Source organism: Dunckerocampus dactyliophorus, chromosome 9, assembly GCF_027744805.1.
Source record: "Dunckerocampus dactyliophorus isolate RoL2022-P2 chromosome 9, RoL_Ddac_1.1, whole genome shotgun sequence".
NCBI classification, from domain to species: Eukaryota; Metazoa; Chordata; class Actinopteri; order Syngnathiformes; family Syngnathidae; genus Dunckerocampus; species Dunckerocampus dactyliophorus.
Genome location: NC_072827.1, coordinates 19,450,073 through 19,465,045, shown reverse-complemented (window position 1 = coordinate 19,465,045; position 14,973 = coordinate 19,450,073). Strand labels below are relative to the sequence as shown.

At 39.6% G+C, this 14,973-nt stretch overlaps 1 protein-coding gene across 1 annotated transcript in view; it reads right to left on the bottom strand.

Annotated features, from left to right (window-relative positions):
* Positions 1–9,811: 9,811 nt before the first annotated feature.
* Positions 9,812–14,973, bottom strand: part of plcl1 (phospholipase C like 1) — a 69,457-nt gene continuing 64,295 nt past the window's right edge. Inside the window, exons 9-12 of the mRNA XM_054786562.1 lie at positions 13,764–13,967; positions 11,412–11,487; positions 11,156–11,265; positions 9,812–10,445 (exon numbers count right to left, since the gene is read on the bottom strand). Coding sequence (XP_054642537.1) covers positions 10,236–10,445; positions 11,156–11,265; positions 11,412–11,487; positions 13,764–13,967 — 600 coding nt within the window. The 3' untranslated portion in view covers positions 9,812–10,235. The remainder of the gene's footprint in view (positions 10,446–11,155; positions 11,266–11,411; positions 11,488–13,763; positions 13,968–14,973) is intronic.

Sequence of the window (14,973 nt, the reverse complement as noted above, 5' to 3'; positions counted from 1 at the left end):
AAACACTCGCACCAAGCATGTCCAAAGCAATTTTTGAAGTGATTAACAAGAACGGTGGAGCTACTCATGACTGAGTCCTACTGAGAACCTTTTTTGTTCTGGTTTGGAGAGTTTTTTGTTATTTTCTTAGCGATGGTCTTAAACTTTTGATCAGGTGATAAACAACCTATTTCAGTTTTGTTTGTTTTTTTGTTTTAATTACAAGCTCCAAATTTTTTTTTGTCTCACTCCCCCTTCTTGTTTTTGCATATTGTAGCTCTACTTAAAACCTCATTAAGATCCAAATGTGCAAAATGCTAATTCTAGCAATTTTTCAACTGGTGTCCTGATGTCCATCAGGAGTGTGTATATATACAGTATATACTGCTCAAAAAATGTGTGTGCGTGTGTGTGTGTGTGTATAGACACACACACACACACACACACACTTGAACTTTTCCATCATTGTACAATCAGCTGGATGCTGTATTTAATAGAGGTCAAAGAAAAAAGCATTATGATGCCTTGAGGCACACTGGGTTGAAAACATGCAGCGCCATTGTCTGCCACTCTTTTGTTAGTTAGTTAAAAGGTTGATAAAGAAGATTCAATCCACAGACTTTTAAGTGGCCGGCTGTAATTACTGTGAAATTACCTCTGGGTGAGGGCTGTCATTAAAACAGAGGAGGCTCTCGCTTTCTGGACACTGGAGGCGAGCGTGAGCAGCTAATAGCAGCCCAGGCTTCACACCACTGACTGTTTTAAACAGGTCATTCTCTGCATGCAAGTCTACTAAGTGTCTAACTGGACTTGGACAAAGACGTCTAGTTTGATAAAAGCTAAAACAATGAATCATGTTGTTACTAGTCTTTAGCCACCCGCACACAAATGCTGTTAGCAAGTTCCAAAAAACAGATGCCAATCTTAAGATAGCCGTGATCGATGAATCAGAAAAAAATGGTTTCAAAATCCCAAACAAAGACTGCAGTACTGAATGTAATGTAGTACTGCGTGCATTCCTCAATAGATTGTGTTTGACCTCATTTGTTTTCAGAGGGTCCCTAATATTAGAACCAGCTCTCAGTATGATGCAACACTGTTGTATACACAATAACTACAATAATAAATATATTATTAAATTAAATTAAATTGTCATAACTTAGCTGGATTATGTTTTTTGGTTTATTTTTAATTATGTTAAAGTTTGTCGGGTTTCTTTGGCACACTTTTTATTATTTCTCTGTTTATACTATTTGGCTGTAATCTAAAATAGCAGTTGTTGGGCCTTGGTGGTGGTCTACAGTGTTTGTAAAACTTCCAAGGCTGTAAGACTGTGCAGGTGTACCTAATGTTATGACCCCCGACTGCATGAGCACCCTGATGACCTTTTAGTCTTACAGCGATGCAAGTTTGACTCTTAACTTTCACTTCAGCACAGAATGTGAGGTGATCAGAGCTGCCGCGTCCCCTCCCAGGGGCCCGGGTTCATCTGCGGGTGTACCTCTCTCAGGGTGATGCCTGGCCCCAGGCTAGACGACCCTGCTGGCAGGCAAGAAGCGGCGTGGCCCAGCAACGTCCAGATGTTAGCCTGCATTAGGGCCCGACAGCCTGTCATGTTGCCACCTACGCTACCACACAGTTCCATCACCTCCCATCTGCTGCCCAACACCTCCTGGGGGGGACCTCAGCGTCCATCGACCTCAGAATGAGAGACAATACTTGAGAACATTAACGCCTATTTCATGAGTGAGTGCTGGGAATGGTGCTTTCTAACGTAATGACAACTGCAGGATATACATAATTTACTAAGAACAATGTGTCCTATAATGCATCACATACACTGAAAAAAATATATTCTTGAGGCTAACAAGCAACTACCTCACACAGATCGTGGAACGCATTGTCGTACATCAGTAATTTATCATTTCAGACGGGTATAATTCCATTCCACAATTTTCAAAACTGGAGACAAACACAAATTCACTAACTACTGACCAGTTTCTTTATTGCCACAGTTTTCTAAAATCATTGAAGAGCTATTTAACAACAGGTTAGATACATTTATAAATAAGAATAAATAAGAAAGACAGCAAATATTTCAACTTCCATGGCATTACTTGAAATAACTCAGAAAATTACCAACGCTATAGCAATAACCAACATACCGAGCGTGCGCAGATGCAGTATTTATGGATTGAAAAAAAGCATTTGATACAATTAATCACAATATTTTAATTAACAAACTAGAAAAGTATGGAATCAGAGGGTTAGCATTGAAGTGGGTAAAAAGCAACTTGGCAAACAGGAAGCAATATGTGAAGCTAGGAGAATATACATCTGTAAGTTTAAATATACAGTGCGGCGTACCCCAGGGGTCAATACTGGGACCTGTAAAGTCACAAAAGACCTAAAGCTAGTATTATTTGCAAACGATACTACCACATTTTCTTCTGGAGGAACCAGGCAAGAGCTAATTTTAAAAAAGTCACAGATGAAATCACTATACTAAAAAGATGTTTTGGTAAAAACAGAGTATTTCTGAACCTACAGTAGGCAAAAATAAAATAGTGTTACTTAGTAATAGCAGAAAGGATACTTGCGTGCAAATACAAACAGACGGCGTAGACATTGACAGGGTGAATGAAAATACATTTCCAGGTGTTATAATAGATAATAAAATGAGTTGGAAATCCCCCATTAAAAATATACAGCATAAAGTGGCAACCTGCAACCCAAAAATGTAATACAATTCTTCTCATCCAGAGAGGAGAAGTATGCTAACACTTATTACACGCGCAAACAACGCTAAAAACATCCATGTGGAATCAAATTATGGAACGGACGAAGTAAAGAACTCCAACAATGCTCTAAAATGACCCATTTCAAGAAACTCTACAAGTACTGTAGTTGATGTTTATAAAGTATAAGGAAGAAGAATCCTGAACCACTGGGAAATACTTGGACAATCTCATATGACAACTGCACTTGATGCAATTTTATGCAATGATTTATACAGATTTATAGCCCTCAACTTCACTGTAACACTTTGTTATATTGCTTTATCATTTGCTCATGTTATTCCGGAACTGGCAAAGCGCACATGTTTAATAGGAAGTGAACAAATGATGTGATACGAGAGGGGGTAGGCTTGAATAAGCTCTGCTTCTTCTTACTCCTTCTGGACATGTGAATTGTAATATGTGATGTATACCGAAGTAAAACGTATGTATGTTCAAATCAAATCAAACCCTTACCATAACAATACTTCAAAGCAGCATTGACACTGTCAAAATAAAATAAAAATGTTTGTGAAGCCACAAATTTAAAAACATACCGTGTTAAACTTCATAAATAATTGTTATTTGGCTCCCCCTGCTGGCATAACTAAAGATGTTCAACATTAAAAAAAACGTTTCTCAGGTTTAAAAAAAACGGTTTTGTTTTAACTGCATTGAAACCGAGCAAAAGGATCATTTGGACCATATTAGAACTCACATAAATTCTGTAAATCATTATTGTTATATATATTAATCGATTTATCAATATAAAAGTAGTACTGGATGATAATGCTGCTTTGCGTGCCACTCTTGAGGAACTGAAAGAAACAAAGGATAATATTATTGAGCAAATGAAAAATACAATTGATGAGATGGATTAGAATGCACGAATTTACGATGTGATCCTCATGGGGCTCCGAATTACACCCAGGTCAGATGACAGGGCGGTCCAGAGCAGAGGAGAACCCAGATGAAATGGATCACCAAACAAATCAACAACAAAGCAACAAATTGCCAATTTCCAACAATCGAAGGAGGTGGATGTAGATATCAACACCAACAATACTTGCATTCCATATGGCAGAAACAACACCATAACCATCATTATCGTTAAGTTCACCAATAGGGGTTTCAAAACCACACTGCTGAAACAGGGAAAGAAGCTGAAAGGTACAAATGTCTCCAAGAATGAGCATTTGACAAAGCGCAACGCTGACATCGCCAAGAAAGCACGCGACTTGAGGAAGCCGGGAAAGATACTTTTGTGTCTCGCTCTCTGCATCTTGCGATCCAAACCCGGCCTTACGCCATTCAAGACAACAGGAAGACCTGGAAGTGGAAACCTTTAGCTATCCAGACCACAAACTATTGGGTTGGAGAACAACAAAGGAAAAAACTTGTTTACAAACAACTGCTTTTATTGTATAGAAGAATAATGTAGCTACTGAATTAGTGCATGTTGAATACAGGAAGTGAACAAATGTATTAGCAATTGATGCGAAACAAAGAGGGGATAGGATTAAATAAGCTTTGCTTCTTCCTACTCCTTTTTGGACATGTGAATTGCAACATGAAGCATTTCAATGTAAACATGCATATTTGAAATAAATTAAACCATAACAACAACCATCTATTCGTTCACCACTGCAAATACCCAAACCCCCAAACCATTATTCTCAGCTAAATACACTTCAAATTTTTTACAATGACGTTTTTGTACGGAGCCAAGAAGACAAATACAAACAAATTAGGTTTAGCAGGAAGCAGGCTATAACATTAGTTAAAAAACTTACTTGGAAAAATTACAGGCACTTGACGCTAATGGAACCGGAAGTTAGCTTACCTGCTATGTCGGTGTTCACATAGACGTAGATGGACGCCGCATCGAGTGGTTTTGTCCACTGCCGCGGTACGTCAACGTCGCCGCCATATTGGATATGTCAAGGCTGCGCTGTAAATTAATACAAGTATATATACTTATATTCATTAAGCGCCTTTCTACAAGGAAATTTAATGCCTCACGCTTATACATTCACACACGCACTAATGTACCTGTGTTGTAAAAACAACGTATTTTGATCTTCTCAATTTTTTGGTGCCTAACTGTTTCTCAAGTATATTAGTGTGTGTGTGACTGTAAAAACAAGCGCCATTGACTTAAATTTCCTTGTAGAAAGGCACTTTACAAAAGTAAGTACATTTACTTGTATTCACATACAGCGCAGCCTTGACACATACTGTTGTTACGTTAGAACGCTACTGAGATAGGAAAGCTCAAAATAAAAGCAATGGCAATTTGGTTATTAATCATATTTATTAATATCTTTTAAAATACACATCAATAAATATTTTCTTTTGGTCTTTAGTCCATCTTACAAAACACAAACACAAAGAGTGAGTATTAGAACAGTTGAGGGACCAACGTTGGGTCAAAGGTTAAAGCCAACAGACATACACTGCAGATGCCACAGGTGGTGGAACACAGATGGTACCACCGTCAACTCGTTTACATAGCATTGTCCACATCAAATTGACAGGTATAAATACGTTTTAAAGAGAGATACAGAGATGCGTTTAAGGACACGTGGGTAAGGGGGGGCACCTGAACGCAGAATCCCGCCTCCGGGAAAAACTACAAATTAACAGTCAGAGTCGGATATTTAGTTGTTCCTCTGCTAAGCTTGTGCAGGATATCAGGGCAGTTAGCACTTAAATGCCCCTCAGCTTTTCGCAGAGGCTCATGTTTGATTACTGCAAAATGGACACATCAGCATGTGTGAATGGCTGAGAAACTACTTTCTAAACGTCAGACGGACTGATTATCTTACTTTAAAGATCGCAACCTCCATAACCGTGACACTTACTGGATGTACGTACAATATGAGGCATGGAGGCCACTGCAAAGCTTGAAAATGCAACCCAATGGGAAAAACACATAACTGATTATTTGTGTGCGTCAAAGCGGTAACGTGTTGCTAAATTAATTAACCTTCATGGAATGCTAACGCAAACTTGACTTTACTCCACAAATGGTGTTGCCTGTTAATACATCACGGCATATCATAGCAAGACCCCAGTACTATTAGCTGTGAACATGTCAGGCAGGCCATTATACAGTAGCAAGTGGACTAGATTATAGTGTATGCTGCGTTTCAATCTAATGGGAAGTCGGAAAAAAGCCAAATCAACAAAGATGGCCGACAACTGCAGTAAAATATATGTTCAGTTTGTCTTTTCTGATCATTTTTTAAGGATGCATTTTGCGGAACTGGTTGTGTTACATTGAAGTAGCTAGCATATCCGATACAGATAACTATAGTTCATATAACCTTTTAGCGTGTCTTTGTGGGACCTGGCATTGTTGTTACGACGTCAGATTACTGCACCTCGCTAAAGTGAATTTGATGAAATGCGGAAGAAAAAAATGAATTTTCATCTAGAAAGGTGGTTAAATACATTATAGTACTGTATACAATAGCAAGGCCCAGATACGATGCAAATATGCCCCCTAGTGGCTGTGAACACGTTAGGTAAGATATTTTCGCAACTTAGCGCTCACATAACCAACGTTAAGAAAAAAGCTGTCCGACAGCTCCTGAGAGTATGTTTTATACTTTTCCCATCATTTTTTATGATACATTTTACAAAACTGGTTGTTACATTGCGATATCTAGCATAACTACCACATACCAATAAATAGGCCCAGATACGATGCAAATAAGCCCTCTAGTGGCTGTGAACAGGTATGACATCACAGCAAGTTAACTAAATGGTGAAGCTGCGTGTCTCCTTTTGGTAGGCTTTAATATTTAAAAATTGAAATGAAAATATGGAACTCGTAGAGTTCAGCTAGTGTGATCTCTTCCATAACAAATAATAAATTCCAATAACCTTATAGTCTTTTCATGCATCTTTGTGGGCCTCACCATTGTCGTGATGTTAGAATACTGCATTTTGCTCCGTCGGGGTACACTGATTTGCTCACAAGGAGGACATTTAGGAGCTTGTTTGAGACGTTAAAATAATTAGCAGTGATGAATAACAATTTATATAAAAGTAAAAAAATAAAAATAAAAAAAAAGCAAAGATTACATTAGAATGAGGGAAACTGCTAGGAAGTCAGGAACATCCCATTTGGAGCTTAACAAACTCCAACCTTACAACATTCAAGTTGAAGAAAAACCATGGCCGACGGCGGTGATAATTAAGCAACTCTTTGTTTTATTGGTCTTTTTAGGTAGCCTTGGTCATCATAAATAAGAAATGACAATAAATTTAATTTATATAGTGTACTTTAAGCGCGGCAATTGGTGTATCTTCTTAATGCTGGGGTACACAGATTTGTTCATGAGTAAGAACTCCGACGTTGCGGATGCTACAATGCAAATTCTCATCAAGAATCGGAAACGTCGGACTTCTGTGTTTTCTGGAACGTGGCATTAGCATGTGCTCTTCCGTCCTGATCTTCTTAATTGGAAGTAATTAAAACAATAGCTCACCCGTCCCAAACAAGGCTAACGTTTTATTCTTTAAGATCAAGTCCTTGAACAAGGACATCATCATCATCATCATCATACATGTTAGGTGGTGGTGATCGGATCCTCTTTGTAACTACAGTACACTCCCAATGCATTATTCTGAAAACCAGGCTCAGCCTTAAACCCGGTCAGACCTAATTACTGAAACCAGACCCAGCGACCCTCCGAACCCCCGAGCATTCTTGGCTGCGTTTTGGCCGCACGTACGCGGCTCCATCCCATGTATTGCCTTGTTTGCTCTCTGACACGTGTCTTGTCAGAAAGATAATACTGTGGTTTGTTTTACGGGTAGCGGATGCATCATTCATGTTGGTGAGATCGGATCTCCGGAGACGGAAAGCCTGAAAAGTCAACTTTAGCTTGTAAAAAGTTTGGCAATGGAAGCCCAGCTTGTGAATGGACAAACGACGGAGCGCTGCATTTCAAAACAACTGCACGTGTTTGTGAGTTTGCAGGGTTATGTGAAAATGACTCAACTGATTTTTCATAAAACTTTCTACGGGAGTGAGTATGTGCGAGGGAAGTACCCGTTACATTTTGGTGCAGATCAATATAAAGGTGCACATGCGGGAGTCCACTTTATCACAAACTGTGCCATTAAGTACTTTTTTTTAACATTTTCCTTAATTCCCCAGTGAATAATGTGACATTAAAATCAAAGTCATAATGGTGTACAAGGCCACTCGACTGGCGGCCCACGGGCCAAATCTGGCCTATGAATGATGCTGGACGAGCCTGTGAATTCAGTTTAAAAAATTAGGATCGACTAACATTTTTGCAGAAGAGTTCTAAAATCACCTTGATCTTTGACTTGCATCTTTGCAGTACGTCCTTAAAAACAGCAACTTGTCGCATAGAGGATCCTTGACTAGAATTTTTGGACTACATCCTTAAAAACAGCAGAGCGGTCTTGTCATGTAGGATCTTCGACTCACGTTTTTGCGTTAAAAACAGCAAAGCACTCTTGTCAAATAGAAGAACTTTGACTTGTATTTGTGCAGCACATCTTTAAAAACAGCGAAGTGCTCCTGTCATGTTCGGGATCTTTGACTAGCCTTTTTGCAATAGGTCTTTAAAAAGAGCGCAGCACTCGTCGTGCACTGTAGATCTTTGACTCGCATTTTTGTAGCACATCCTTAAGAATTGCAGCGCTCTTGTCTATAGATGACCTTTGACTCGCATTTGTGTATTATATCCTTAAAAACAGCAGAGTGCTCCAGTCATGTGCTCAGTCTTCGACTTTGAACGTTTTTGCGTTAGGTTCTTAAAAACAGCAGCGCACTCCTGGCATATAGAGAATCTTTGACAGTTATCTTGGTGATTTCACTACTTTTGGTGAAAGAAACGCAAATGAAATGTGTTCTGTACCGAACTAAACCGCTTGGTTTAATTCTTTCGTTTTTTTCCCCCTCACAAAAACGACAGTTTAAGCCTCGAGAGCAAGAATAAGCCACGGTAGTAGACGTTTTTCAGCTTTGCTGCCCCCTATTGGTGTAGAGTGCTAACAAATGTGATGCACTACCCGTAGCTTGTTTGCTTCCATCAGGTTAAAACACACAGAAAGATTAAAAGAAGGTGTAATAATTAGAAGAAAACACATTTCCACTCCAAACAAGGCCAATGTTAACAACCATCATCAGCAGGATGTTCAGACACATTCAAAGAGTCAATATGTTCAATTAGAAAGTCAGTCAGTGCGCACACCCACTCTAGTTAACACGCCTCTATCGTTATTATTGCTACATCAATGTACAGTGTATGTTTCCCACCCCGCCACACGCCACACGCATGTTTCGTAGGAAGTGGGTTCATGTGATCCACACCTGTACTATACGTCGCCTCTCCAGTTACTCATCCTCGCATTTCAACCTCTCGAGAGTTGACATGGCAGAGACAAAGGCCACCCAAGTGCAGCACATCAACCTAATTCTGCAACCCAATACTGTTGCTCTACTTCATTTATGTTCAATCGTCACCTGTGGAGTTACACCACATGCAACGCCATGTCCGTGTGGGTTGGACGCAGCGAGGTGGAGATATTTCAGGGGAGGAAAAACAATTTAAGAGCTCAGATTTGCCATGAAATGAAAGTCTGGCGGTATCCAATTAAAGACGGATTGACATAAACATGATCAAACCCTAATGAGATAATAAACCATGTGGAACAGAATGTCACGTTCTCTCATAAAATCAGGGGAAAATGATTAACAGTGCTGTATTTATTTAATAATTTAAATTGATATTTTATATTGTTAAAAAAAAACTTCTTTATGACTTACAATTGAATAAATAATTATAGTCATAGTCATAATTAAGTCATTCAAACCATAAGTTGTCCTTTAAATGCAAGACATTTGCTGGGGTGCATTATAAGATTTTCTTTTTTTTTTTTATATTAGCTTCATAATAAATTAGAATGATATATCATCAAATAACAAAATTTGACTTTACCATTTAGATTTTATAAAATATTTTTATATTTGATACTGTATATACACAGTATGTAATTTAATTTAATTTATTTTTTTATTTTTTTTTGCTGTTTGACTTGGAGAAAATCATTTAACTTGTACGTACATTTATAGTACCAAGTAGGGTTCCCAGTCCGGTAAAATAGTGCACAAAACAAACTGATGAAGTTGTTTTGGGTTAAAGGTTAAAAAAAAGAGAGAATGAGTACCTGTAAAAGAACTTGGTGTGCTGCACCAACTGCCTCGTTAGCTCTAATCGTTAGCACGAATTGGCCAGGAGTTAACAACCTTCTGCCTAACGAGAGCAACATGCTAGCATTACAGTGTTACGTCTGGAATGTTCCGTCTGAAAAATAAAGTCTCTTTTATTCCATTTGGGAGCTTTGACATTCAGGAAAGGTGTCTTCTTCAGATGGAACCCCTGTAAGGCTTTGCTGGATTGATAAAGGGATTACATCCTAACATCAACATCAGACACGTCCATTGCTGTGCGTGCTGCTCCGGCGCCCGCCAGAGGTCTGCGAAGTGTAGTGCAGCTCAGCCGTGGCGCTGGAGAAGGTGGACAAGGATGAGGAGTTGGAGGAAGGTGAGGTGAGTCCGGAGGCCTCACAGGCCAGGGCCAGCTGCCTCAGAGCATCCAGGGAATCCATCTTAGCGCCCCGCAGGAGGTCGCTTTGACCCTGCAGCGGCAAAGTGGAACATCAGTGTCTTTTGTTTATTATTTATTATAAATCATTTTAGTATTCATTTTCTATACCGCTTGTCCTCACAAGGGTCATGGGGGTATGCTGGAGCCTATCCCCTAACCCTAACCCTAACCCTAACCCGAACCCGAACCCTAACCCTAACCCGAACCCTAACCGGCCCATGATTAGAACCATACTGACAAAAAGAAGTTTCAAATGATGACAAAAATGAAAATATTTTGCTTTTATAAAGATACTTATTTAATTGATAGAAATTTTTTTCAGCCATTTAATAAAAATAATAATTTTTTGGACATACTGTATACCGCTTTTCATTTCATCAGGTAATTAGTACTTTTATGTACAATTAAAATAAAATGACAGATATTATGATCATTATTAATAAGTAAAAGACATTATTATTTTTTATAAAAAATATCAGCTTGATATTAGAATTAGAATATGTCAAAAATAACTAAATTTATATTATTTTTCATTACTATATTTTATTAAATGTTTTAAAAATCTATACCTAAAAATTAGGACTAAACGTAACGACTAAACGTAAGTGAAAAGAAAGCTTAAAAAAGATTAAATAATACTAAAATAATTGTACAGTTTTATTTGACAAATGTCCTTGAAGTAAAGATAAGAGCAAAACCGAACAAGCACTAAGACAAGTCATTTATGTGGAATGAGTGTACTTTGAGCACTGTTATATTCCAGGTGAAACTCTCCACTGCTTTGCTCAGCTTGCATCCTTTCAGTCCCTCCTTCTCCGCCAGCCGGGACAGATCTTCATGGAAGTCCATTCCTGAGAGGAACAACACATTACACACAGCGGCAGAGTAGTTTGACACGGCAAACTACAACCACGACAATAACCTTAAATGAACACCTCAAAAATGAGCATTATTGTGGTTGTGATGGAAAGTTGTCGTTATTTTGATGCTTTTGTACCTTCTTTCTGCACCTGAGCAATTCTTTCCAGGACACCATCAGCGTTCTCAATCAGCTGCTTTTGAGCAGCGATCATCTGAACACACACACACACACACACACACACACACACACACACACACACACACACACACAGGAAGAATTTGGTTCAAAAATTAGAATGAATGGACTTGGAACATATCCCTGAGGAACTCAACTCTAAATTGTGTCTGACTGACGGAGTGCAAAAATCCGGTATATGACATGGAGAAAAGTACTGGAAGGCACCTGGAATTCACATCCATCCATTTTCTGTACCGCTTCTCCTCATTAGGGTTGCGGTCGCAGCTGACTTCGGGCGAGAGGCAGGGTACACCCTGGACTGGTCGCCAGCCAATCGCAGGGCACATATAGACAAACAAGCATTCACACTCACATTCATACCTATGGACAATTTAGAGTCACCAATTAACCTAACATGCATGTTTTTGGAATGTGGGAGGAAACCGGAGTACCCGGAGAAAACCCACGCACGCACGGGGAGAACATGCAAACTCCACACAGAAATGCCCAAGGGAGAATCGAACCCAGGTCTTTCCGATCTCCTGACTATGACTGTGTGGCCGACATGCTAACCACTTGGCCACCGTGCGGCCCAATGGACATACAGTACAGGCTGAGAGAATAGAAAGACCGCCTGTGATAAAGCAGAGAACTACAACACTCAACTTCCCACAAAGCAATTCTTCTTAAAGGGCCGGGCTCGGCCTGTAACAGCATTCGTACACAGTAAAAAAAAAACACGATAAATGCACAAAAAAAATCCACAGCGAGTCCGTGAAAGGTGACCCGCGATGGAGCCAGGGAACACTGTATTGTATTTGCATGACAAACGCGGTTATGTGTGTAAAACACAGCCAAAACACAACTACTGCTTTTTATGGACATACTTTTTTGTCCAAATATTACAATTTTAATGGCAAAATATAGACTTTTGGGGCTAAACATATCATTTCCACTTAAATATAGGCTAAATATAAGGCTAAATATATAATTTTTGTGCCACAATCTTAGTTTTTGCTGTTAACTACTACTTTTTTATGGACAAGCATTGTATTTTTCTGGCAAAATACAGTATTGCATTGTAGAAAGATTCCGCTGTGTGTCTGTGGGATTCGCTGCCCTATATGATTATCAATGCTGCTGCTGCTAAGGAGACATATAATTAATTCCACTGCGTATGACAATGTGTGTGGGGGTGTCGCAGCAGAGCGGCGACACAGGTGGGAGGGAGGCGTCCTGAGATGTAGGTGGGAGCAGACGCAGCTGGCCTGCTGGGGGTGTGCGAGCTTAACAAGGCGTGTGGGTGACGGCTTTGCGCATGTCATCGCTGAGGGACTCTCTGCATACTTAATACCACAACAGTGTGAAATTGAAAAATGTGTGTGTGTGTGTGTGTGTGTGTGTGTGTGTGTGTGTGCGTGTAGGCTCTCCAATTAGAAGTCTTAATAGGCCTGATGATGCCCCCGAGGGAGGTGTAGTAGTAAATCATGTTGTGCCTTTTTGGTGCGCTAAGTCAAACTCTAGTTGGATTTTAATCACAGCTTGTACTGTGGACTCATTTTGTATTCATTAGCGAATATCGTTATATAATTTGACAAGCATCACATTCACTTCATCATCACGTTCTCACATTAGCAATGTGTCGAAAGGAGGACAAATAATACCTGAAAAAAATCATGTTGACGCTACAATGGTTCGCAATACTGAGAACAGCATCTGTGCTGTTGCCATGGCAACCTTGCATCACCAACTTTAAGGGGTCTAGAATATTAGCGGCCCGACCAGGACACTTCTAGTGTTGTGTTAGCGCTAGCTTCAACGGTAAAGTGTTCAGAGCGGTGGGCTGTGATCCTGTGAACAGTACTTCATCATTTCAGTTTGTGTTTTAGCTTAAATACCAACTGAGATGATGAGGTAATGATAGCATAAAACCTTCAATCACCTCCCTCACTCGGTTGCTCCACTTTTGAGAAAAACGCTTGCTTTTGAATTTGCAGCTTGCGGCTTTTCATGACGAAAAAAAACCTCCTTCCTTGTGGACATGATACCACTTCTGACCCAAACCTAGTATCCATCTACAGTATAAGCTTGTCACATGGTAAAAAAATCAGGCTTTGCTGCACATCTTAAAATAAGCTGGAGCTTTGTCATCTGGAAGGGTTTCCTAAAAGGACTTAAGCTGTCTAAATTCCAGCATCGAGACTAAATCGGGACTCTAAAATTGCCAAAAAAAATACTATATTATGGGACATTTAAGTCGCACAAAAGGAACAGGAAAAAAAGAAGAAGAATGTTGGTCTTGGTACTGACCGTGTCATAGGCGGTGAGCAGTTTTCGCGTGGCCTCCGAGACACTGACCAGGGCCTCCAGGGACGGGTACCCCTCCTTGAGCACCATGGTAGCTCCCATGGTGCCGTCGGGGCTCTGCAGCCTGGTGGCCAGGCACTGGATGCACTGCTTGAGTTTGGCCACCGTGGGGAGCCCACACTGCTCTTTCAGACTGGCAATGGTGCCCTGAAAACAATAACACAGGCAAAAAGTCAGAGGGGAAATATGTCATCTACCTGCAGTTTGCCACTTGGCGCAGCCCCAACTAGACCAGACTAGACCAGACTAGCCGAGACTAGTCGATCATCACACGCCACCTGTGCGAGTGCCAGTGAGAGCGTGTGTATAACTTACAGCAATGGAGGCGTGATGAATGATGATTGTGGGCTGCGGCAGATGAGCCCACAGCTGGAGACGGTGCCCACAGAGAGCTCAGGGGGATGCGAGGTGGGGATGTCGGGTGGGGAGCAATACAAGGGAAGCGAGAACAAGTCGAAAAAATAAAAATGTGTGTGTGTGTGTGTGTTGAAAGAGGTGGGTGAATGGCGGCAAGGTGTTGGCTTCAGATGCCTCTGCTATGAATAGATGCTTGATAACAATCCTCCTACACTTTTTTGCTCATTCTATTCTCTTCTTGTTTTGTTTTCATTGCATGTCGCAAATCCTAATGTGATTTTTAGCTTATTTATTCGTTGTTTATTATTTATTCATACTTTTTAAGCAAACCCACAGTCAGCGTCAATTCAAAATATTTTTAAAAATATGAATTATTTAAAACTTACAATTATTGTTATATATTATAACACGATTTGCTTTGCATTTATTTTTTTTAAGCATTGTAGCACTTCTTAACATCTTATTTCGATCAAATGATTCTCAGTTATTTAATTAATTAAATCAATAATAATAATATTAATATATCATTAGAAAGAAATATAGAAACATACAATCATAATATATAATAATAATAATAATAATAATAATAATAATAATAATAATAATAATAATAAATAAAACATATAATATTCAAAACATAGCAAGCGTCAACCAAGGCAACTGAATTGTGGGATTAGAGTTTTTCTCCGTTGGCTTTGGCTCATTTCGTGTAACAGAAATGACATTCTGAGAACTCTAAGATCATTTGGCAAGTGATACAGTCGAGCACAACACCTTAGCGCACTTGCAAAAAGCT